Source organism: Arachis hypogaea, chromosome 10 (genome assembly GCF_003086295.3).
Source record: "Arachis hypogaea cultivar Tifrunner chromosome 10, arahy.Tifrunner.gnm2.J5K5, whole genome shotgun sequence".
NCBI classification, from domain to species: Eukaryota; Viridiplantae; Streptophyta; class Magnoliopsida; order Fabales; family Fabaceae; genus Arachis; species Arachis hypogaea.
The window spans coordinates 116,927,332-116,952,983 of NC_092045.1; the positions used below are offsets into that span (position 1 = coordinate 116,927,332).

Sequence of the window (25,652 nt, forward strand, 5' to 3'; positions counted from 1 at the left end):
CAGAGGAGCTATTTAGGTATCAGAGGATCCATGACGCCAAAAGTTTGAATGGTATTTTTCTATCCTCATTAACATGAATATAAAAATCAAGAAAGATGGGTAAGTAATCGGATTTAAGTATAAATAAATGTTTAACTCCTACAACCGTAAATTTATTAACAAAGTATAAATTACTAATAAAATGTTGTCCTCTACTATTATTCCCTTGCTAAGTAAAGAAATGGGTCTTTTAAAGCCTAAATAATGCAGGCCGTAGTTTGGGCTTGCTCAGAAGGCCCAATGAAGCTCCCATAGGTCTTTCAAGGATTTAAAACTGAAACTTGGTTAATGGCTTGATCTTTGGGCCCAGCAAATTCTGGCATTTTCTTTAACGAACTTTTCATAGTGGACTCATATAGAATGGTACTCTCGGGCTCGATATGTATGGCCTCACTTGGTTGAGAACTTTCCTGCATCTAATCATCTCTATCCTCATACAGCGTATTAAACCGAGACCCTCCCCCATTGAACGTGTTCTTTGTAGTGACTTTACTTTCCTTATTAGGAATGACATTAAAGGTCTGATTCCGTTATGTCTTTTTCATAAAGATTTTATTTTGTTTCCTTTTAGGATACTTCTTTACATCATCCAGGGCCAAAATAAGGAGGTTCCTGATTTGTCCGATGCACGATATGCTCATCATTGTGTTCATGATTCTCCAGAGTTTCCAGATTTATCCTTCCCGTGTTGGTCGCAACCACTTCCCTTATCATTGTTGATCCCTCCTTTTCTCCGGCCGCCTCCACCACCGGTTGATTAGCCTTATGCCCGCCATCTTCACTACACTGTTCAAACTTATGACCATATTTTTCATAGGAGAAATATATGAGATGAAGACCTTCGTACACAATATTAAGAGTGTTGTCCAAGACAGAGATTTGGGGAACTAGTTTCTTACACAAATCGATCTCGACACAAATCTTCACATATCTCCCTCTTAAATGTATAGAAGTAGCTTGATCAATTTTCAACATATTCCCAACGGCAAACCCAACCCTCCATAAGAAACGGTGGTTGTACAGTTCAATCAAAAGGTTGGGAATGCGGATCCAAGCCGCAATCTTCCTCACATGATTCTCCGACATTAGAAAAAAGGGCCTCCACCTTTGAACAATTAAATAATGTCCCGCGATCATCCATGGACCTCCTATAAGCACATGTGAGTAGTCTTCCTCCTCATCAAAGTGCACTAGATAATAATCTCGATCCATGTCAATAACCCTAATCCTCCCTTTTTGTGCCCAGTCTCGATGAAGACATTGTTCGGTGAAGCCAATGGTTACTCTCTTTCTTTGCATTTTAACGATTAGAGCCTTCTTCCAAGGCTTGCACCAATCTTTAAACTCTTCCTTGGACACTAGAAGAGTAAGGTAAGGATCAAAGGGCTTCTCACTTAGATCTTTATCCTCCCTATACCATTAGTCTTCTGGATATGGCTAGTCCTTCCCCATGTAATCACTGTGGGTGGACATATTATCTATTAAGACTCTCAGTGGTTAGAGAAGACTCTCCTTATACAAGATCTTTGAGTTGCCATCAGATTTATGTGGATTCTCTTGGACATCGTCCATACAGTTTGCTTTCTGATGGGGACTCACGAGACTTGACCTTCTTTATACTCCGTTGAACCAAATCGACCTCTTCCGTTGAAATCCTAGCAGAGCCTCCTGTTGAAATACTTTAGAAACTTTTTGATATGACTCGTCGCTCTGCTTCTATTCGATCCTACCCCTAAAGGATAATGCTTGTGAAAATCTTCACTGACCTCACTTTTTGGCTATGTTATTGATTTTCATTTTTGATTTAGTGACGATAAAGGTTAGAATTAGTTTTCCTTTTCACTTTTCTACCAGAATTATTGATGACATCATTTATAATTTGATCTTCTCCATTCAATTCAGGTTGATTCTGGCTATGTCATTGATTTTTTTCTGATATTTTATTTCCAATTTTCTACTTGTTTTCTTTTTGGGATTTTTTTACCACCAACCAACCAAGGTCCAAAAGAACTTTCTTCTTTTGTATTTGGAAATTCCTTACTAGTAAGTGCATTTAAAGGTTGTTAATTTTTCTCATTTAAAATTGATTACCGATCATTATTACTGGTTTTCTAAGTTTTTGGCACCATATGTTCTTTCCCTTTTGGGATTGTCTCTTCCTTCTTCTTACTGTTGTATGTCGTGGGTGGAAGAGCCACCGCCTTTCTTCTGATGGTGTTCTTTCTCTACATGAGGTATCTTCTTGTTTCTATTAACTCATTCTCTAACTAATTCTAGGCAGCAACCTTCTGGAGTTGTATAGTATTTTTTGAGGTATGAATAAAGGTCTCTATTGTTGGATAAGGAGGTAATGGTCAGCGATCATCTAAGACTTTTTATACAAGGCGTAGGCATACTCTTCATAGCAAGAGAACCGAATTAGGAAAATTCTATTTCCAAGTCCAAAACCCAGATGGCCTTCTTTTTTTCCACCTTCTATTGATCCACTTTCATCACTTATAAAGTAGAGATCGTCTTATCGATAGGCCTCACGATAAGTGTTTGTATCCATAGTCAACATAATTTGTCATACTTTTCAAGCGTGACCTCGATCTATCATTGGGTTTGGATTGAAAAGAATCTGTCTTTTATTTCTTGATTACACGAATTTTTTTTCGAGAGATACTCTTTTGCTACCATGTGAACAATTTTCTTTCGGTTAAGTTTCTCCAACTCATCCCCTATTAGGTATCAGCTGATCTCTATAAGATGATTTGACTTGTTGAGGTGCTACGGTATCTATGACGGCAGTGTCTTCTGGCGTAGATTGTGGTTTATCCTCATCTTTTTTTCTTCTGGATCAGTTTGCATTACTTCCTCCATTACTGCTTCAACGAGTTCTTTTGCATCTATTTTCAATTATTTAGTACTTTTAGCCACCACATCTTTCTCCCTATCTAATTTTTCTACTGGGAGTAAAGGTATCAGAGGAGCTGTTTAGGTATTAGAGGATCCATGGCGCCAAAAGTTTGAATGGTATTTTTCTATCCGCATTAACATGAATATGAAAATCAAGGAAGATGGGTAATAAATCGGATTTAAGTATAGATAAATGTTTAACTCCTACATCCGTAAATTTATTAGCAAAGTATAAATTACTAATAAAACGTTGTCCTCTACTATTATTCCCTTGCTAAGTAAAGAAAGGGGTTCTTTAAAGCCTAAATAATGCAGGCCGTAGTTTGGGCTTGCTCAGAAGGCCCAATGAAGCTCCCATAAGTCTTTCAAGGACTTAAAACTGAAACTCTGTTAGTGGCATGATCTTTGGGCCCAGGCCAGCAAATTCTGTCCTTTTCTTTAACGAACTTTTCATAGTGGGCTCATATAGAATAGTACTCTCGGGCTCGATATGCATGACCTCACTTAGTTGAGAACTTTCCTGCATCTCATCATCTCTTTCCTCAAACAGCATATTAAACCGAGACCCTGCCCCCATTGAACATGTTCTTCGTAGCGACTTTACTTTCCTTATTAGGAATGACATTAAAGGTCTGATTCCGTTATGTCTTTTTCATAAGGATTTTCTCTTGTTTCCTTTTAGGATACCTCTTTACCATCATCCAGGGGCCAAAATAAGGAGGATCCTGATTTTCTCAATGCACGATATGCTCATCATTGTGTTCATGATTCTCCAAAGTTTCCAAATTTATCCTTCCCGTGTTGGTCGCAGCCCCTTCCCTTATCATCGTTGATCCCTCCTTTTCTCTGGCCGCCTCCACCACCGGTTGATTAGCCTTATGCCCGCCATCTTCACTATACTGTTCAAACTTATGACCATATTTTTCCACAAGAGAAACATATGAGATGAAGACCTTCGTACACAATATTAAGAGTGCTTCCCAAGACAGAGATTCTGGGAACTAGTTTCTTACACAAATCGATCTCGACGCAAATCCTCACATATCTCCCTCTTGAATGTATAGAAGTAGCTTGATCAATTGTCAACATATTCCCAACGGCAGAGCCAACCATCCACAAGAAACGGTGGTAGTACAGTTCAATAAGAAGGTTGGGAATGCGGATCCAAGCCATAATCTTCCTCACATTTTAATAATGTCCCGCGATCATCCATGGACCTCCCATAAGCACATGTGAGTAGTCTTCCTCCTCATCAAAATGTACTTAATAGTAATCTCGATCCATGTCAATAACCCTAATCCTCCTATTTTGTGCCCAGTCTCGATGAAGACATTGTTCGGTGAAGCCAATGGCTACTCTCTTTCTTAGCATTTTAACGATTAAAGCCTTCTTCCAAGGCTTGCACCAAACTTTAAACTCTTCCTTGGACACTGGAATAGTAGGGTAAAGATCAAAGGGCTTCTCACTTAGATCGTCATCCTCCCTATACCATTGGTCTTTCGGATTTGGCTGGTCCTCCCCCATGTCATCACTATGGGTGGACATATTATCTATCAAGACTCTCAGTGGTGAAAGGAGACTCTCCTTATACGAGATCTTTGAGTTGCCATCAGATTTATGTGGATTCTCTTGGACAATGTCTATACAGTTTCCTTTCCGATGGGGACTCACGAGACTTGACCTTTTTTATACTCCGTTGAACCAAATCGACCTCTTCTGTCAAAACCCCAACAGAGCCTCCTGTTGAAATACTTTAGAAACTTTTTGATACGACTCATCGCTCTGCTACTATTCGATCCTACCCCCAAAGGATAATGCTTGTGAAAATCATCACTGACCTCACTTTTTGGCTATGTTATTGATTTTCATTTTTGATTTGGTGATGATAACGGTTAGAATTAGATTTCTTTTCACTTTTCTATCAGAATTATTGATAACATCATTTATAACTTGATCTTCTCCATTCAATTCAGGTTGATTCTAGCTATGTCGTTGATTTTTTTTGGCTGATATTTTATCTCCAATTTTCTACTTGTTTTTTTTTTAGGATTTTTTTACCACCAACCAAGGTCCAAAAGAACTTTCTTCTTTTGTATCAAGAAATTCCTTACAAGTAAGTGCATTTAAAGGTTGTTTATTTTTCTCATTTAAAATTGATTACTGAACATTATTACTGATTTCCTAATTTTTTGCCACCATATGTTATTTTTCTTTTGGGATGGTCTCTTCCTTCTTCTTACTGTTGTATGTCGTGGGTGGAAGGGCCACCGCCTTTCTTCTGATGGTGTTCTTTATCTATATGAGGTATCTTCTTATTTCTATTAACTCATTTTCTAACTAATTCTAGGCAGCAACCTTCTGGAGTTGTATAGTATTTTCTGAGGTATGAATAAAGGTCTCTATTATTGGATAAGGAAGTAATGGTCAGCGATCATCTAAGGCTTTTTATACAAGGCGTAGACATAGTCTTCATAGTAAGAGAACCGAATTAGGAAAATTCCATTTCCAAGTCCATAACCCAGATGGCCTTCTTTTCTTCCACCTTCTATTGATCCACCTCCATCACTTATAAACTAGAGATCGTCTTATTGATAGACCTCACGATAAGTGTTTGTATCCATGGTAACATAATTTGTCATACTTTTCAAGCGTGACCTCAATCTATCATTGGGTTTGGATGGAAAAGAGTCTGTCTTTCATCTCCTGATTCCACGAATTTTTTATCCGAGAGATACTCTTTTGCCACCATATGAACAATTTCCTTTTGGTTAAGTTTCTCCAACTCATCCCCTATCAGGTATCAGCTAATCTCTATAAGAGGCTTTGACTTGTTGAGGTACTACGGTATCTATGATGGCAGTGTCTTTTGGCATAGATTGTGGTTTATCCTCATCTTTTTTTCTTCTGGATCAGTTTGCATTACTTCCTCCATTACTGCTTCAACGTGTTCTTTTGCATCTATTTTCAATTATTTAGTACTTTTAGCCACCACATCTTTCTCCCTATCTAATTTTTCTAGCGGGAGAAAAGGTATCAGAGAAGCTGTTAGGTATCAGAGAATCCAGGACGCCAAAAATTTGAATGGTGTTTCTTTATCCTCAATAGCATGAATATGAAAATCAAGGAAAATGGGTAAGTAATCAGATTTAAGTATAGATAAATATTTAACTCCTTCTGTAAATTTATTAGCAAAGTCAAAATTGCTAATAAAAAGTTCAAGTGATCTTTTACTATTATTCCTTTGCGAAATAAAGAAGGGGTCCGTTAAAGCCTAAATAATGCAGGCCAAAGTTATTCATACAAGTAATAAATCTTTTAGTGTTATGAGTGAGATTAAAAGAACCCCCGATATCATTTAGGGTGAAGATGGAGTTGAAGCCACCATCCAAACACACCTATGACTAGTAATAGTGGAAGAGATTGACTTGAAACCTATCCATTGATCACTTCTACAACCCACTTGAGAACTATCATTGATCGCAGAAAAATTTCACCAACTATTGTTTTCCTAATTGGCTTCCATGTGAATATACTATTTGTGTACTTTGAAACCTATCCTATTTGTGTACTAGTTGTTCTAAGATTCTTTATCCAAAACCACTAAATTCCTCTAGAAAAGCCTTCAGCCTCACGAATACACCATGAATTAATATCTAAGTGCATAATAACTACTTCAGCTTTGGCCACTAAAATATAAGTTTAAAGTAAAATAAAAAATTTAGATTTATATCTAAGCATTAAATCAGAGATAATAGAGTTAAACCCACTAAAGGAAGCTCTGCTGCAATTCTAAATGACAATATTCATCATTAAATTAGCAAAAAATAAAAAAAAGGGCAAAAAAACTCCCTAAAGCCAAGGATGAAGCATTTACTCTTTTATAAGGTTACATTCTGGAGCATCAACTTCTTCATTCCCATCAAGAAGGGTCTTTTCAGCCATGGCTTTCTTCATTATGACAATGCAACCTACTCATTGTTATTAATAATTTTAGGGGACTTGTCTTTGTAGTGTTTCGAGCTTTACGCTCTAGGTCTTCCTCCCATGATCCTATTGATAAGAGAGCTAGAGTGAGCATCAAGGACATACACTGTTAATGGAGATGAAACTTCTCTTTTAGAGGCTATGGTAAATCTTATTCTTAAACTGGTCTCAATATTCCTTATGCATAGTTTCTTTTTTCTTGATGTTAGTGTCAAACTTCATGTTCTCATTAGGAGTTGGTGTATTCTCAACCTTGGTATGTCTTAGACTCTTATTTTGTAGCTGTTGGACAATAATTTTCTTATTAATTTCCAGATTTGTTTTCACTATATTCTTGCTTGTGGAACTCTTCATTGACCTTATTTTTTGGCTACATCATTGATTTTCATTGTTGATTTGCTGATAATAACCGTTAGAATTAGATTTTCTTTTTACTTTTCTACCAGAATTATTGATGACATCATTTATAGCTTAATCTTCTCCATTTAATTCAGGTTGATTCTGGCTACGTCATTGATTTTTTTTTTTTGCTGATATTATTATTCTCAAGTTTTTGCTTGTTTATTCTTTGAGATTTATTTACCACCAACCAAGGTCCAAAAGAATTTTTTTTTCTTTTATATCTGCATATTTTTTGTTAATAGGTGCATTTAAAGGTTGTTGATTTTTCTCATTTAAAATTGATTACTGGTCATTATTAGTGATTCCCTAATTTTCTGTCACCATATGATCTTTTCTTTTTGGGATTGTCCTTTCTTTCCTTCCTTTTCCTGTTATTTGTTGCGGGTAGAAGAGCCACCGCCTTCTTCTCAGTGGTGTTCTTTCTCTATATGAGGTACCTTTTTATTTTCATTAGCTCATTCTCTAACTAATTCCAAACACATATTAAATTTGTGGCCATATCTACCACCCTTGAAATAAATTTGATGATGTCCTTCATATTCCAGCTTGAATACTTTCTCAAGGCGGTAAAGGTAGGAGAGGGCTGGACCCACTTTACACAACTTAATGGACTTCCAAAACCCCATCTCAATTGCCGCACTGATAAGGTGAGAAAGGCGTTCCATACATAGAACGAACAAGTAAGGTGAGAGTGGATTCCCTGCCGAATACCTCTAGTGGGGGCAAACTCCTCTAAGGTTTCTCCATTCCATAAAACCCTCATCCTATCGGTCGATATACAAGCATAAATGATATCCACCATATGCTCCGGAAGGTCCATATCTTGCATGGTTTCCTTGATAAAACTCCGCTTTAGTTTGTTATATGCCTTCTCAAGGTCGATCTTGATAGCTATCCAACCCTTCTTTCCTTTCCTCTTTCACATGGAGTTAATGACTTCCTGGGTAATAATGATGTCATCCGAGGTATGCCTCCCCGGAACAAAGCTACTTTGAGTTGGCTTCACTAATTTTTCCATGATTTTTCTCAACCTCCTAGATAAAACTTTAGTAATAACTTTATAGGAGACATTGCAGAGAGAAATAGGATGCATTTGCTTTAACGTGACCGTAGGCTCGACCTTCAGAATAAGGGTAATCAGGATCTCATTGATATCCCAGACATCCAAGGGCCTGTTAAAAACCCTTTCAACCAGACTACAAAGGTCGGTTCCCACCTTGTCCTACTTATTCTGATAGAAAATTGCCTGTATTCCATCTCTCCCTGGAGCCTTGAGACTTCACATAGAGAACAGAGCGTCCTTTATTTTCATACGAGAGATCTTACTACCAATACTCACAATATCATCTCTATCCAGAAGAGGAAATTATTTCTCAAGACAAAGGGTGTATCTGAAACATCATCGGTAAAGCTGACTATAGAAATTAAGTGGCAGCCATTCTCTCCAGGGCTAAGCGGTCACGCACCCAGCACCCATTATCATCCTGCAAAGCTTCAATCCGATTTCTCCTCCAGTCCTCCTGCAGGCCATAGTGGAGCCATGAAAAAATTTAGTGTCACCGTCCCCAAACAACAACGCGAGACTTTTGGAACTAGAACAATTCCTCTTGGGCCAAGATCTCCTCATACTCCATCCAAAGCTTCCTCTGCAATTTCTCCAGATAAGGATTCAGATTCATAGTGAGACTATTCTTAATGCCTTGAAGCCTCATCAAAATTTTTTATTTCTTGCGATGGATATTGCTAAAGACATTATGATTCCAAAGCTTTTACTCCTGCTAGAAATCTTCCATACAAGTGTTCCAAGAGTCTTGAAGATTTTAACCTCTGTTAATGACATTATTGAAATCAATGTGAACCAACCAAACGGCTAAGAATCTGAAAGGGCTCCTTCCCATATTTTAGTTGCACCCTGGGAAGCAAGGCGCAAAAGGAGAGGAGAATGGTCAGACTTCAGACTCGATAAATGTTGGATAACTGCCCCTGGAAAAGTGATTTGCCAGTCAAGGTTAGAAACTCTCCTATCAAGCCTTTCCATTAGAGAACCTTTTTTCTATGTATACGGACAGGGACCCTCCACTTTGTTCATGATAATTTAAAATAGCATTAAAATTGCCAATGGCGCACCATGGCAAATTGGCATACCTGCCAATAATGTGAAGTTCCTCAAAGAGCGATTTCCCGAAACTCCTATTAGGACTCCCATAGATGCCTGTTAGCAACCACTGCACTGAATTCCTATCTTCAATTTTTAAGTGAACAAATTGGGAGTTATGAATCAGCACATCCATACAGTTTCTTTTCCGATGGAGATCAAAGGCCTCACGAGACTTGACCTTCTTTGCACTCCATTGAACCAAATTGATTTCTTCCGTCGAAATCCTAACAAAGCCTTTTGTTTACACACTTTAAAAACTTTTTGATATGACTCGTCGTTCTACTTCTATTCGATCCTACTCCCAAAGAATAATGCTTGTGAAATTCTTCATTGACCTCACTTTTCGGCTACGTTATTGATTTTCATTTTTGATTTGCTGACGATAACAGTTAGAATTAGATTTTCTTTTCACTTTTCTATTAGAATTATTGATGACATAATTTATAGTTTGATCTTCTCCATTTAATTCAGGTTGATTCTATCTACGTCATTAATTTTTTTTTTTTGGTATTTTATCCCCAATTTTCTACTTGTTATTTTTGGAATTTCTTTACCACCAACCAAAGTCTAAACGAATTTTTTTTGGGTATCCGAAGATTTCTTATTAACAAGTGTATTTAAAAGTTGTTGATTTTTCTCATTAAAATTGATTATTGATCATTATTACTGATTTCTTAATTTTTTGCCATCATATATTCTTTTTCTTTTGAGATGGTCCCTTCCTTCTTCTTATTGTTGTATATCATGGGTAGAAGAGCCACCGCTTTTCTTCTAATAGTGTTGTTCTTTCCCTATACTAGGTATCTTCTTATTTTTTCTATTAGCTCCTTCTCTAACTAATTTCATACCCACATTAAATTTGTGGCCATACCTATCATCAAATTTAAAGATGATCTTTGTATTCCAACTTAAATATCTTTTCAAGTCTGCAAAGGATGGGACAAATGTTCCCTCTTTGCTTGGCACCGTGGAAACAAATTTCTTCGTCATAATAGACTGCAGAAAATTTTCTAAATATCAATATACAAAAAACTTTTCTCTTTTGTAATATTAGTTATATATATAGCAAATCTTTTTTGTTACATAAAATATAATGAGATAATATTTGAATAGCTAGAGATGAATAAAACTAAAGTGTCTGTGAACAGTTAAGTTACTCAAATGACAATATAAATAAATGTCAAAATAAAATTAATATTAAAATAAAGAAAAGTCTGAGTGTTTAAAAATATTTGGGTTAACCACCAAAAATGTCTTCGAATTATTCAAACGCTGACAAAAATACATCTGGATTTTATTATCGACAAAAATACCTTTAAATAATTTAAAAACACAACAAAAATACCTAACAGTAAATATATATTTTCAAAAAATGCCTTAGAAATTGAATTTTGATGCAATTTTTTGCAAGAATAATTATAAAATTGAGATATTATTATTCTTAAAATTTGGTGATTTTTCATTAAGTATATTATTTTTTTAATTTTTTTGTTAACAATTAATAATACTTTTAAAAAATCACAAAAAAATATATACTTAACAAAAAATCACCAAATTTTAAGAATAATAATATCTCATTTTTCTAATCATGCTTGCAAAAAATTGCATCAAAATTCAATCTCTAATGTATTTCTCAAAAAATACATTAGAGATTGAATTTTGATGCAATTTTTTGGAAGCATGATTATAAAAATAAGATATTATTATCTTTAAAATTTGGTGATTTTTTGTTAAGTATATAATTTTTTGTAATTTTTTTGTTAATAACCAATAATACTTTTAAAAACTCACAAAAAAATATATATTCAGCCAAAAATTACCAAATTTTAAGAAAAATAATATCTCATTTTTCTAATCATACTTGCAAAAAATTGAGTCAAAATTCAATCTCTAAGGTATTTTTTAAAAATATATATTTACTGTTGGGTATTTTTGTTGTATTTTTAAATTATTTAAAGGTATTTTTGTCGATAGTAAAATTTGGGTGCATTTTTGTCAGCGTTTGAATAATTCGGGGACGTTTTTGGTAGTTAACCCAAAATATTTTCTCTAAGTGTAGGATCGGTTCTAAATGATAAAAGTATGTTAGAAGATGATTGTATTTGAACGGAAAAAGAAAAATTGATTTTAAGGAGTTCCCACAATGGTGGTGACGCATGTCTCAACTCCGATTTGCCACTCTATAAAACCAACACCTGCACCAATATAATATAACCTCATATATTCGCTCACTTAACCGACTACTTAACCGACTACTGATACTTAACCGACTACTGATATATTCGCTCTGTGTATATATATAGCCCTATATATCTCCGTGGTCTACATAATTTAATCTCATTCTTCCTATTATAGTGCATAACTTAATTGGCCACACAATATAGCACGAAATTAAACCTCTCTCTTTATTGCTTGCACCTAGCTACTTATATAGTATATATAGCTGTATCAAGTCCACCATCATGCAACTTATTTCATGTTTTATTACCCATCCTGCTTATTATTATGTGTCCTTGTTTTCAATGATAATAATAATAGGAGGATTATTCCTCCAAATCCAATGGAGGAAGCGGTTCAAATATAATAAAGAGTGGTACTTGCCTCCCGGTTCTATGGGCTGGCCCTTTCTTGGAGAAACTCTCAAACTTTACACTCAAAACCCAAATTCCTTCTTCTCCAAGAGACAGAAAAAATACGGGCAGATATTCAAGACGCACATACTGGGCTGCCCGTGCGTGATGATATCAAATCCAGATGCGGCAAGAGCGGTGCTGGTGAGTCACGCGCATCTCTTCAAAGCAGGACATCCACACAGCAAAGAGAAGCTCATAGGCCCCCAAGCTGTGTTCTTCCAACAAGGCGCCTATCACTCCATGCTCAAGAAACTCATTCAAAACTCTTTCTTGCCCTCCAAAATCAAGAACTCTGTCTCCGAGGTTGAGCATATTCTCCTCGATTTGTTGCCTACTTGGACCAACAAAACCATCAACACCTTGCAAGAGATGAAAAAGGTATATATTATACAATAGTGCTAGAGGACCAGTACATTTTGTGAAATATAATTATCAATTAATCATTATTAATATTTTTGATGATTTTTGATGATGTGAGATTATATTTAATAATATAAAATTATATATTTTTTTTATTAGTTAGATACTGATTAAATTTTAACAAAAGTATGGCGTGAGACTTTCTCCTATTATTATCCCCAAGCATAGAATTAATGTATGTATATGTACCTTTATTTTCTTTTTGTTATATATAGTATGCTTTCCAAGTGGCTGCAATATCGGCCTTTGTACAACAATGGAGGTAGAAATAGAAGAAATATGCAAACTGTATCGATGCTTCGAGAAAGGCTACAACTCTTATCCCTTACATATTCCTGGAACTTCCTATTGGAAAGCAATCAAGGTATCTATCACAAATTTCTTTTTTTGAGTTTTTACTTCTTTTTCTTTTAAGTAAACAAGGGTATTTTTTTTTCAATAAATTATAGCTCAAATAGTATATGATACCATATATATATATAAATATTAGTTTAAAAAAATTATATTTTTACGATGAAGTAATGTCATTTTTATTTATTATTTCAACAATCATATCATATAAATACTATGTCTTATCATCAATTATATTTTATTTTATATAATCAATTTGTTCATAAAAAAAATAGTTTTTTATTTTTTTATTTGTTTGCATTCTATTTATATGTTTGCATATATTAATGTTATTTTCATTCTTTAGATGTTTGGGACATAAATTTATATTTTTTAATCTTTACTTAAAATACTTTTTTAATTTTTTACCATTCTTTACAGTTATGTATTTTGCATTCATTAACCCTTGGAATTTTAATTTCCTACCTCTTGCGTTTTTTTTTGTAAATAATTAAAAAAAATAATGAATGAGAATAAAAAATATATAAAAATATTATATTAAATTTAAGAAATTTTTGACAATTAATATAAGAGATTAAGAAATAAAAAGTAGTAAAAGTCTTAATATGTATAAGTTGTAGAATTTGAATATTTGTAACTAAAATTTTTTATAATTATCATTATTATAACATTTTTAATGTATATTTATTATATTTAATTAGTACTTGATGTTTCAATTGAATAATAATAGATACAATTTTTTTTGTTTTAATTTTTTAAAAATATTTTACTAAATAATGATTGGTTGATTTTAATCTTTTGCCAAATCATTAGAATTGCTGATGTAGTATCATTAGTAAAGAAAAGATGGCTTAAATTCATTGTAAAAAAATTGGTATCAGCTTTTATATATTATAAATATATATTAAATTGCTATATATTTAAATAAAGAAAAAAATGACATTTATGATTTTCACCAAAACTAATAATCGATAAAATCTTTAAAAACTTGACTTATTTTAGACATGATATATAACAAGACATAATAATATCATTATTTGATTTTGATAGTTAACTCCTATTTAACGGAAAAAAAAAACTGTAATTTGTTAATTATTAGATACGGTAAAGGTTAGAAGAATAATTTATCATATTAAAATATTTATGATTCTAAGCTTGATGAGAGGCTTATGTGTTTAATTAATTGGTAGAGACTCAAATACATAGTGAAAATGTGCATTTATTGTACAAAAATAAAAAAATAAAGACCTATATATAGAAGTAATCAGCTAATTAATAATTGTTGATAAATATGAATGAAGGCAAGGAAGCTTCTAGATGAGAGTGTAGGGAGGTTAATAAAAAGAAGAAAAGAAAGTGGAGAGCTTGGTGGAGGGATATTGGGAGAATTGCTGGAAGCGAAAGGAAAATACAAACTCTCTGATTCTCAGGTTTCTGATAATCTCATTGGTGTTATCTTCGCTGCACATGACACCACTGCAACTGCTCTTACTTGGCTTCTCAAATACTTACACGACAATCCCATTCTCTTAGAAGCTGTCACAGTAATATGCCATCTCTTTCTGTATAATCCTTCAAAATTTCTCATCACCTACTCATCAATCCTAATAATTTTCAATAACTTTCACAGAAAGAACACGAAGGAATCAAGAGCAAAACAGCTCAACAAAATCGTGGACTTTCTTGGGATGATACCAGGCAGATGCCACTCACTACTCGGGTAATAAATTAATTAATCAATCGTTGAATTAATTTTTAATGCATTAAATAAACCAATCTATTAATATATGTATGTGTATAACTGTATATTTTAATTTTGAGCAGGTAATCCAAGAAACGTTGAGAAGTGCAAGCATACTGTCATTCACATTCAGAGAAGCAGTGGAAGATGTGGTGGTTCAAGGTTACTACATTCCCAAAGGCTGGAAGGTCCTTCCACTCTTCAGAAGCATTCACCATTCTGCTGATTTCTTCCCTCAACCACACAAATTCGACCCCTCACGCTTCGAGGTATATATTGTGTCTCTATAAATCTAATCTTCAATGTGAGAAGCATATATAAGGTTATCAATCAATGCTTAGGTAAAGTCCTTTTCATTTCCTATTTGAATCTTCATCTATATATTTTCTTATATCAGAACACGTGACCTATATTTGTACGCTAGCTAGCTAGTACAACGTAACACTATTTCATGTACATAGTGGATATGAGGAGCGTTAGAAACAATAATTTTTGTGATTTGTAGCTATCAAATAATTATCAATGATGATTTTAATAGTGTGAGATTGATGTGAGATTTCATTCAATGGCTCACTTTTCTTTACTGGATATATGCTGGACAGAATTTAATAAAATTGAGGACTCCTAAACTTTTCCTAGTAGATATATGTTCATTAAAGAGGGTTGACTTTTGCTAATTAGTTTGTTTGTGTGACGGTGAAGGTGCCACCGAGACCAAACACATACATGCCATTTGGAAATGGAATCCATTCTTGTCCAGGGAATGAGCTAGCCAAGCTTGAGCTTCTTGTCCTCCTTCATCATCTCACTATTTCATATAGGTATTTATATTTCTTTCCATCAATAATACAATTAATTAGTTTGGATCTTGTATGAACTTTTTGCATAATTAGTTTGTCAGCTACTCAGATCTCTCTCAATTGACTTTAGGAAAATTGATCAATGAGGGTGGTCCTATAATTACATACTGTGTTCCTTAAGATGTGGAATGAAGTGGTCCTTCATAAATATAGGGTTTTTATTTATATATGAATGCTTATATTAAAATATTATTCAGCATATATTATTAACTACTGGCATGTGGTTTTGATGACATACAAGTCTTCGGTACGAAGTAGCCACGACCTCGCGGATTTTAAGACCTTAAACTGTTTACGTTTTTCATACGTATACGTGGCAAACATGCATGGCTTTTGTCGCCATGCATGCATTTACATAAGCTACTACTATTTCCAAGAATAATGCTACAATCAAGAATGTAAATTATTATTTAATTTTTATAATAAAAATATTTTAAAAATAAAAATATTATGTAAAATGCACACTTTTTTAGAAATTTAAGTACAATTTTTTTTACTTAACTTTATTTTTTAACTTACAAATTTTCCAATTCTAAAAAGGAATTAGAAATTATCTTCCATAAGAGTTAGTATTATTTAAAGATATAATTATGAACTAACTTTTAATTAATTAGTGAATATTAACTATTTTTTATTGAAATTTTATTTTTTAATATTATCTTTTTAGAATTTTAGATATAAAATTTAAAATTTAATATTTAAAATTTAAAATTTAAAAATAAAAAACAATTTAATAAAATTTATTGATATTACCTAAAAAAAGTTAATTCTCTAATTAAGCTCCTAATGTAGATATTTGAGTAGCCTATGAAATAAAACCCACAAATTAAGCTAAAATAGATATTTCCTAATCTTTGTTGATGGTCAATTAATCAAATGAGTGGGACTTTACACTGATCACTATTTCTACTATATTGGCCAATCAAAATTTGTTGTCATTTAGTTTAACAGGCAAAGGCTTGTCTACAATTACTCAAAACATCACACTTCTTGAAGGTCCCTTTCAATCGTATATAGAATGGTAGTACTAATAAAATAGATATGCCTTTCTTTTTCACAATACCGACACTATATAAATATGCAACAAGTTTTCTTAAGTTACGTGTAAACTTCGTACATCAAATAAATTTATAGTTGCTAATAGAAAATTCTTAAAGAATACAAAAAATTAGTTAGGTACTAAGGTAACATAATATGTTCCGATCCGTCCCCCCTTTTCAATTCAATCTCGTGTTTTTATTCTTTTTAGTGTACTCTGTTTTAAATTGTTTATCAAGCTAAGTTCCTTCTCAAACATGAATTCTTCCGGTCAAAAAAAGGGGAAGAGGGGGGATGAAAAACAAAAATATTAATCCCACAAAAAAAATGAATTATGGCATGCATGTGATAGATGATAGTAATTTTTGAAGATAGTCCAAGCAATTTGCCAGCTTGATCAAACCAAGCTAAGACAAACTCCATGATGTTAGAGAAGTCAAATTTGAAGGGAGCAAGTTTTACTTGATACCACACATAGTTCTGCACAATTACACACCACATCATATTTCACCTTGTCCTTATTCTATAAGATATTATTAATTTGGAATGTGACTTTGACATTTCTAAATATTTCATATTAAATGTTTAAATAATTCATTTTACATATTTTATATTGAATTAACTCATTTTTACTATCATCTAATTTGGTCACACTTAATTTAGTAGTAATTAAGATGAGTTAATTTAATGTAGAATGTAAAATAAATACGCCTATGAGTAATGAGACTATGACTATACTTTTTGTGTTCATTATTTTGACTAATTAATTAGAGAATAGTGTTAGAAACTTAGAATATTTCATGGAAGCCTACATTAACTAATATAAGTACAAGTGTGAGTTCATGAAGAAATTTTCAAAGGTAATAATAATAATGTGATGGTTTTGGCAAAAGAGTCAAAGTTATCAAAGATTTTGTCAAATTTGTATTGATACTGACCCCTTTAATTTGATTGTTGCTTTATATAATTAGGTGGCAAGTTGTGGGAAATAATGGTGATGGAATACAGTATGGTCCTTTTCCAGTGCCCAAACATGGCTTACCAGTAAAGATTACCCGCAGAAACAACATCTTTACCTAAATTTGCAACTTTCTTGCGTTTGTTAAGACTTCACAAAATGTTAGCAAAGTGGGGCCAAAATTCCTTGTCCCCTGTCTCACACTAGTCACTAAATAATAATCACTTCTTTTTCTTTTGTTGTAGAAATATATAGTAGGCCTTATTGTATGTTTCTTCAGAAATGTAATATAAATAACATTCTATGTAAATTAAAAACAATATGTTACTCTACATTAATTATAACGAACTTTAAAATCTCTCTCTCTACAAATTTAGATGGATCACTCTCTGTTTCTCTTAGTAACAACAATATTACCTATGTATGTCAAATGATCACTGAAGATTTGACATCATATTGTTTCATATGAAATGCCAATGAATAAGATTTCTATTCGACATTCTCATAATCCAGCAGCCATCCATCAATCTTTACAACTTAACAGCATTTTCACTCAATAAAATACCTAATTATTATTTATTGCTCTTCCATTTAATTTCATCCATCCATCTTCTCACATTATCTTATCCTTAAGCACATAATTTGATTTGATTCCAAAACTCTGAATAATAGATTAAGAAACTTTGATTGGTCCTTAATGTGTGTGGAGTTGAGAATGTATCTTGTATATATTGTCTAGCTGAGTCAATGTGATTATGGATAAGATATGGTGTATGGCAAGCTATGCATGCAGCAAGCAGTAACTTGATGAGTGGTGACCCACATAGATAAATGTTAACCACAAGTACACGTGGCCATTGTCTGAGCACCAAAATGCAGCATGCGTGGCATAATGGTCATGTTTTAAAGGATCTTGTTGCATTTGTGGAGTTCAGATCATCATAGGCAAAGCAAGCCTAACATGTTAAAATCTTCTCTTGTCATATATATCCAAGGCAAATTCCAATGTATTTTCAACATTGTATGGACACAAATCATCTCCCAACTATTTTCATGATAAGATGTTGTTCTCTGTCTCATGAAAAGTAAAACATTCATGATAAGCTAGGAGAGATCCATGATTTCTCACACCACTCTCCATCCTTATTAGCATTTTGTTTTATTATTTTCTGCTAATAAAATTATTGTAAGGCAAAAGTTTTGTCTATATTTCACCTGGCCCACTTTTTCCAACATGCATGTACTTTGAGTCTAATTGGGACAATTCATATCCATTAAAAAATAAACCAAACCAGGCTCCAATTTTTTCTTCGATAGATCAAAGGCAAAATCCAGTAATTGATATGTACCAAGAGGCCCATTAAGAAAAGGCCAAGCCCATTTCCTATCAGTTAGTTGAAATTGCTTCATATATCAGCAGCATAAAGACGTTTTACAGTGCTGTGATAGCTGCATTCCCGTTTGATAAACTAGCTAGCTAGATGATCTCCGGAACCTAACTCTATATATAACTGAACACAAATCTCCATAATTATTTTGAGTATATGTGCATTTATCATCGCTAATATCACAGCATTCATTAATTTTACGTACTATTATTGATTTTTATTTTTGGTTTGGTGATGATAACGGTTAGAATTAGATTTCTTTTCACTTTTCTATCAGAATTATTGATAACATCATTTATAACTTGATCTTCTCCATTCAATTCAGGTTGATTTTGGTTATGTCGTTGATTTTTTTTGGCTGATATTTTATCTCCAATTTTCTACTTGTTTTTTTTTTAGGATATTTTTACCACCAACCAAGGTCCAAAAGAACTTTCTTCTTTTGTATTAAGAAATTCCTTACAAGTAAGTGCATTTAAAGGTTGTTTATTTTTCTCATTTAAAATTGATTACTGAACATTGTTACTGATTTCCTAATTTTTTGCCACCATATGTTCTTTCCCTTTTGGGATGGTCTCTTCCTTCTTCTTACTGTTGTATGTCGTGGGTGGAAGGGCCACCGCCTTTCTTCTGATGGTGTTCTTTCTCTATATGAGGTATCTTCTTGTTTCTATTAACTCATTTTCTAACTAATTATAGGCAGCAACCTTCTGGAGTTGTATAGTATTTTCTGAGGTATGAATAAAGGTCTCTATTATTCGATAAGGAAGTAATGGTCAGCAATCATCTAAGACTTTTTATACAAGGCGTAGGCATAGTCTTCATAGTAAGAGAATCGAATTAGGAAAATTCCATTTCCAAGTCCATAACTCAGATGGCCTTCTTTTCTTCCACCTTCTATTGATCCACCTCCATCACTTATAAACTAGAGATCGTCTTATTGATAGACCTCACGATAAGTGTTTGTATCCATGGTAACATGGCACAGGATTCGGTGGTCCAGGAACCTTTGGACCACTTAGTGGTCTAAGTAGAAAACATGTTTTTAGAGTTTTTTTATCAATTGCTACGTAGTTCTTGAACTAATTTTAATTACAAATCAATCCCATATATTTTATTTAATTATAAAAATAATTTTTTATTTTATAAATTATTATTTTATCAATTATCAATTATATTTATTAACAATCAAATACAAAAATAACAACCAATTATATCCTCCATTCATCCTAATAATTCCAATTGATTAAAAAATTAACTTTGATCTCGTTACGTTCGTCCATGGCTTCCAAATCGTGTTTCCTTGAAATTCAATCAATTGGTTTTTCAAAACAATCGATTGAATGATAACTCAATCGATTAGTTTACACTATATCACAAAACAATCGATTGAAAGTTGTAAGTTAGAATGGTAAAAAGCTTATACCAATCGATTGTTTATACTTTCCAATCGAATGAATGCCTCAAAACAATTGATTGTTGTTGTTACTCAATCGATTGAATTCACGAAAACAACATGGATTTGCCAAATACAATCGATTGGAAAGTGATGACATTGAAGTTTTAGCCAAATTCAATCGATTGGTAATGTAATCCAATCGATTGGAAGGTGATGAAGTTGAATGTTTTGCCAATTTCAATCGATTGGTAATGGTACATAAAATTTATAAAACGTCAATGATATTTTCTTTTAAATTAATTTATAAAATTTTTTAGATTTGTGTCTTATGAAAAGTAAAAAAAAAATTATAGTAGAGTAAAACTTAGCTGAAACCAAATAACATAGTGCACATCTTTGATCAATATTAAAAAAAAAATTAGCCTAATTATGTACATAAAATCCTAAAAAATACAATTTTATCTTTTTTAATTAAGTTAGCTTTAAAATACCAATAATACTTTTTCATGTGCTGCTTTTAATCTAAAATCTTAGAAAAAAAATAGATTTAAAATATTATAATGTTATTATATTGACACAACACTTTATTTTTGTATGATAAATATAAGTACATTTTTATATAAAGTATTTAATTAATATAAAAATGTTCTCCTATTATAAAAAAATATTAAAAAATTCATGTTGTTTTCGTGAATTCAATCGATTGTTTTGATGCATTCATTCGATTGGAAAGTATAAACAATCGATTGGTATAAGCTTTTTACCATTCTATCTTATAACTTTCAATCGATTGTTTTGTGATATAGTGTAAACCAATCGATTGAGTTATCATTCAATCGATTGTTTTGAAAAACCAATCGATTGAATTTCAAGGAAACACGATTTGGAACCCATGGACGAACGTAACGAGATCAAAGTTAATTTTTTAATCAATTGGAATTATTAGGATGAATGGAGGATATAATTGGTTGTTATTTTTGCATTTGATTATTAATAAATATAATAGATAATTGATAAAATAATAATTTATAAAATAAAAAACTATTTTTATAATTAAATAAAATATATGGAGTTGATTTGTAATTAAAATTAGTTCAAGGACTACGTAGCAATTGATAAAAAAAACTCTAAAAATATGTTTTCTACTTAGATCACTAAGTGGTCCAAAGGTTCCTAGAGTACCGAATCCTGTGCCTGGTAACATAATTTGTCATACTTTTCAAGCGTGACCTCAATCTATCATTGGGTTTGGATTGAAAAGAGTCTGTCTTTCATCTCCTGATTCCACGAATTTTTTATCCGAGAGATACTCTTTTGCCACCATATGAACAATTTCCTTTTGGTTAAGTTTCTCCAACTCATCCCCTATCAGGTATCAGCTAATCTCTATAAGAGGCTTTGACTTGTTGAGGTACTACGGTATCTATGATGGCAGTGTCTTTTGGCATAGATTGTGGTTTATCCTCATCTTTTTTTCTTCTGGATCAGTTTGCATTACTTCCTCCATTACTGCTTCAACGTATTCTTTTGCATCTATTTTCAATTATTTAGTACTTTTAGCCACCACATCTTTCTCCCTATCTAATTTTTCTAGCGGGAGAAAAGGTATCAGAGAAGCTGTTAGGTATCAGAGAATTCAGGACGCCAAAAATTTGAATGGTGTTTCTTTATCCTTAATAGCATGAATATGAAAATCAGGGAAGATGGGTAAGTAATCAGATTTAAGTATAGATAAATATTTAACTCCTTCTGTAAATTTATTAGCAAAGTCAAAATTGCTAATAAAAAGTTCAAGTGATCTTTTACTATTATTCCTTTGCGAAATAAAGAAGGGGTCCGTTAAAGCCTAAATAATGCAGACCAAAGTTATTCATACAAGTAATAAATCTTTTAGTGTTATGAGTGAGATTAAAAGAACCCCCGATATCATTTAGGGTGAAGATGGAGTTGAAGCCACCATCCAAACACCTAGGACTAGTAATAGTGGAAGAGATTCACTTAAAATCTATCCATTGATCACTTCTACAACCCACTTGAGGACTACCATTGGTCGCAGAAAAATTTCACCAACTATTGTTTTCCTAATTGGCTTCCATGTGAATACTATTTGTGTACTTTGATAGGTTGTTCTAAGATTCTTTATCCAAAACCACTAAATTTCTCTAGAAAAGCCTTCAGCCTCACGAATACACCATGAATTAATATCTAAGTGCATAATAACTACTTCAGCTTTGGCCACTAAAATATAAGTTTAAAGTAAAATAAAAAATTTAGATTTATATCTAAGCATTAAATCAGAGATAATAGAGTTAAACCCACTAGAGGAAGCTCTTCTGCAATTCTAAATGACAATATTCATCATTAAATTAGCAAAAAATAAAAAAAGGACAAAAAAAACTTCCTAAAGCCAAGGATGAAGCATTTACTCTTCTATAAGGTTACATTCTGGAGCATCAACTTCTTCATTCCCATTAAGAAGGGTCTTTTCAGCCATGCAACTGGCTTTCTTCATTATGACAATGCAACCTACTAATTGTTATTAATAATTTTAGGGGACTTGTCTTTGTAGTGTTTCGAGCTTTACGCTCTAGGTCTTCCTCCCATGATCCTATTGATAAGAGAGTTAGAGTGAGCATCAAGGACACTGTTAATGGAGATGAAACGTCTCTTTTAGAGGCTAAGGTAAATCTTATTCTTAAACTGGTCTTAATATTTCTTATGCATAGTTTCTTTTTTCTTGACGTTAGTGTCAAACTTCATGTTCTCATTAGGAGTTGGTGTATTCTCAATCTTAGTATGTCTTAGACTCTTATTTTGTAGCTGTTGGACAATAATTTTCTTATTAATTTCTAAATTTGTTTTCACTATATTCTTGCTTGTGAAACTCTTCATTGACCTTATTTTTTGGCTACATCATTGATTTTCATTGTTGATTTGCTGATAATAACCGTTAGAATTAGATTTTCTTTTCACTTTCCTACCAGAATTATTGATGACATCATTTATAGCTTAATCTTCTCCATTTAATTCAGGTTGATTCTGGCTACGTCATTGAATTTTTTTTGCTGATATTATTATTCCCAAATTTTTGCTTGTTTATTCTTTGAGATTTATTTACCACCAACCAAGGTCCAAAAGAATTTTTTTTTATATCTGCAGATTTTTTGCTAATAGGTGCATTTAAAGGTTGTTAATTTTTCTCATTTAAAATTGATTACTGGTCATTATTAGTGATTCCCTAATTTTCTGTCACCATATGATCTTTTCTTTTTGGGATTGTCCTTTCTTTCCTTCCTTTTCCTGTTATTTGTTGCGGGTGGAAGAGCCACCGCCTTCCTCTCAGTGGTGTTCTTTCTCTATATGAGGTACCTTCTTATTTTCATTAGCTCATTCTCTAACTAATTCCAAACACACATTAAATTTGTGGCCATACCTACCACCCTTGAAATAAATTTGATGATGTCCTTCATATTCCAGCTTGAATACTTTCTCAAGGCTGTAAAGGTGGGAGAGGGCTGGACCCACTTTACACAACTTAATTGACTTCCAAAATCCCAGCTCAACTGCCGCACTGATAAGGTGAGAAAGGTGTTCCATACATAGAACGAACAAGTAAGGTGAGAGTGGATCTCCCTGCCGAATACCTCTAGTGGGGGCAAACTCCTCTAAGGTTTCTCCATTCCATAAAACCCTCATCCTATCGGTCGATATACAAGCATAAATGATATCCACCATATGCTCCGGAAGGCCCATATCTTGCATGGTGTCCTTGATAAAACTCCGCTTTAGTTTGTTATATGCCTTCTGAAGGTCGATCTTGATAGCTATCCAACCCTTCCTTCCTTTCCTCTTTCGCATGGAGTTAATGACTTCCTGGGTAATAATGATGTCATCCGAGGTATGCCTCCCCGGAACAAAGCTACTTTGAGTTGGCTTCACTACTTTTTTCATGATTTTTCTCAACCTCCTAGATAAAACTTTAGTAATAACTTTATAGGAAACATTGCAGAGAGAAATAGGATGCATTTGCTTTAACGTGACCGTAGGCTTGACCTTCAGAATAAGGGTAATCAAGATCTCATTGATATCCCAGACATCCAAGGGCCTGTTAAAAATCCTTTCAACCAGACTACAAAGGTCGGTTCCCACCTTGTCCTACTTATTCTGATAGAAAATTGCCTGTATTCCATCTCTCCCTGGAGCCTTGAGACTTCACATAGAGAACAGAGCGTCGTTTATTTTCATACGAGAGATCTTACTACCAATACTCACAAGATCATCTCTATCCAGAAGAGGGAAATTATTTCTCAAGACAAAGGGCGTATCTGAAACATCATCGGTAAAGTTGACTATAGAAATTAAGTGGTAGCCATTCTTTCCAGGGCTAAGCGGTCACGCACCCAGCACCCATTATCATCCTGCAAAGCTTCAATCCGATTTCTCCTCCAGTCCTCCTGCAGGCCATAGTGGAGCCATGGAAAAATTTAGTGTCACAGTCCCCAAACAACAATGCGAGACTTTTGGAACTAGAACAGTTCCTCTTGGGCCAAGATCTCCTCATACTCCATCCAAAGCTTCCTCTGCAATTTCTCCAGATAAGGATTCAGATTCATAGTGAGACTATTCTTAATGCCTTGAAGCCTCCTCAAAATTTTTTATTTCTTGCGATGGATATTGCTAAAGACATTATGATTCCAAAGCTTTAACTCCTGCTAGAAATCTTCCATACAAGTGTTCCAAGAGTCTTGAAGATTTTAACCTCTGTTAATGACATTATTGAAATCAATGTGAACCAACCAAACGGCTAAGAATCTGAAAGGGCTCCTTCCCATATTAGTTGCACCCTGGGAAGTAAGGCGCAAAAGGAGAGGAGAATGGTCAGACTTCAGACTCGATAAATGTTGGATAACTGCCCCTGGAAAGGTGATTTGCCAGTCAAGGTTAGAAACCCTCCTATCAAGCCTTTCCATTAGAGAACCTCTTTTCTATGTATACGGACATCTCGAGTACTCTAGGTCCATAAGGCCACATTCAGGCATTAAATTCACGGCAGGCCCCTCCATACCGCAAGGGGGACCCTCCACTTTGTTCATGATAATTCAAAATAGCATTAAAATCGCCAATGGTGCACCATGGCAAATTGGCATACCTGTCAATAATGTGAAGATCCTCAAAGAGCGATTTTCCGAAACTCCTATTAGGACTCCCATAGATGCCTGTTAGCAACCACTGCACTGAATTCCTATCTTCAATTTTTATGTGAACAAATTGGGAGTTATGAATCAGCAAATCTATACAGTTTCTTTTCCGATGGGGATCAAAGGCCTCACGAGACTTGACCTTCTTTGCACTCCATTGAACCAAATTGATTTCTTCCGTCGAA

The 25,652-nt window shown here is 33.5% G+C and overlaps 1 protein-coding gene and 1 pseudogene across 1 annotated transcript; one reads left to right on the forward strand and one right to left on the reverse strand.

Moving 5' to 3' along the window:
• Window positions 1–624: 624 nt before the first annotated feature.
• Window positions 625–1,338, reverse strand: LOC140175790 (uncharacterized). The gene has a single exon (XM_072204356.1). The coding sequence runs from the start codon at window positions 1,336–1,338 to the stop codon at window positions 625–627; it is 714 nt and encodes a 237-aa protein (XP_072060457.1).
• A 10,470-nt stretch (window positions 1,339–11,808) lies between these two features.
• On the forward strand, window positions 11,809–17,840 carry LOC112717163 (abscisic acid 8'-hydroxylase 2-like; annotated as a pseudogene).
• The last annotated feature ends 7,812 nt before the right edge of the window (window positions 17,841–25,652 follow it).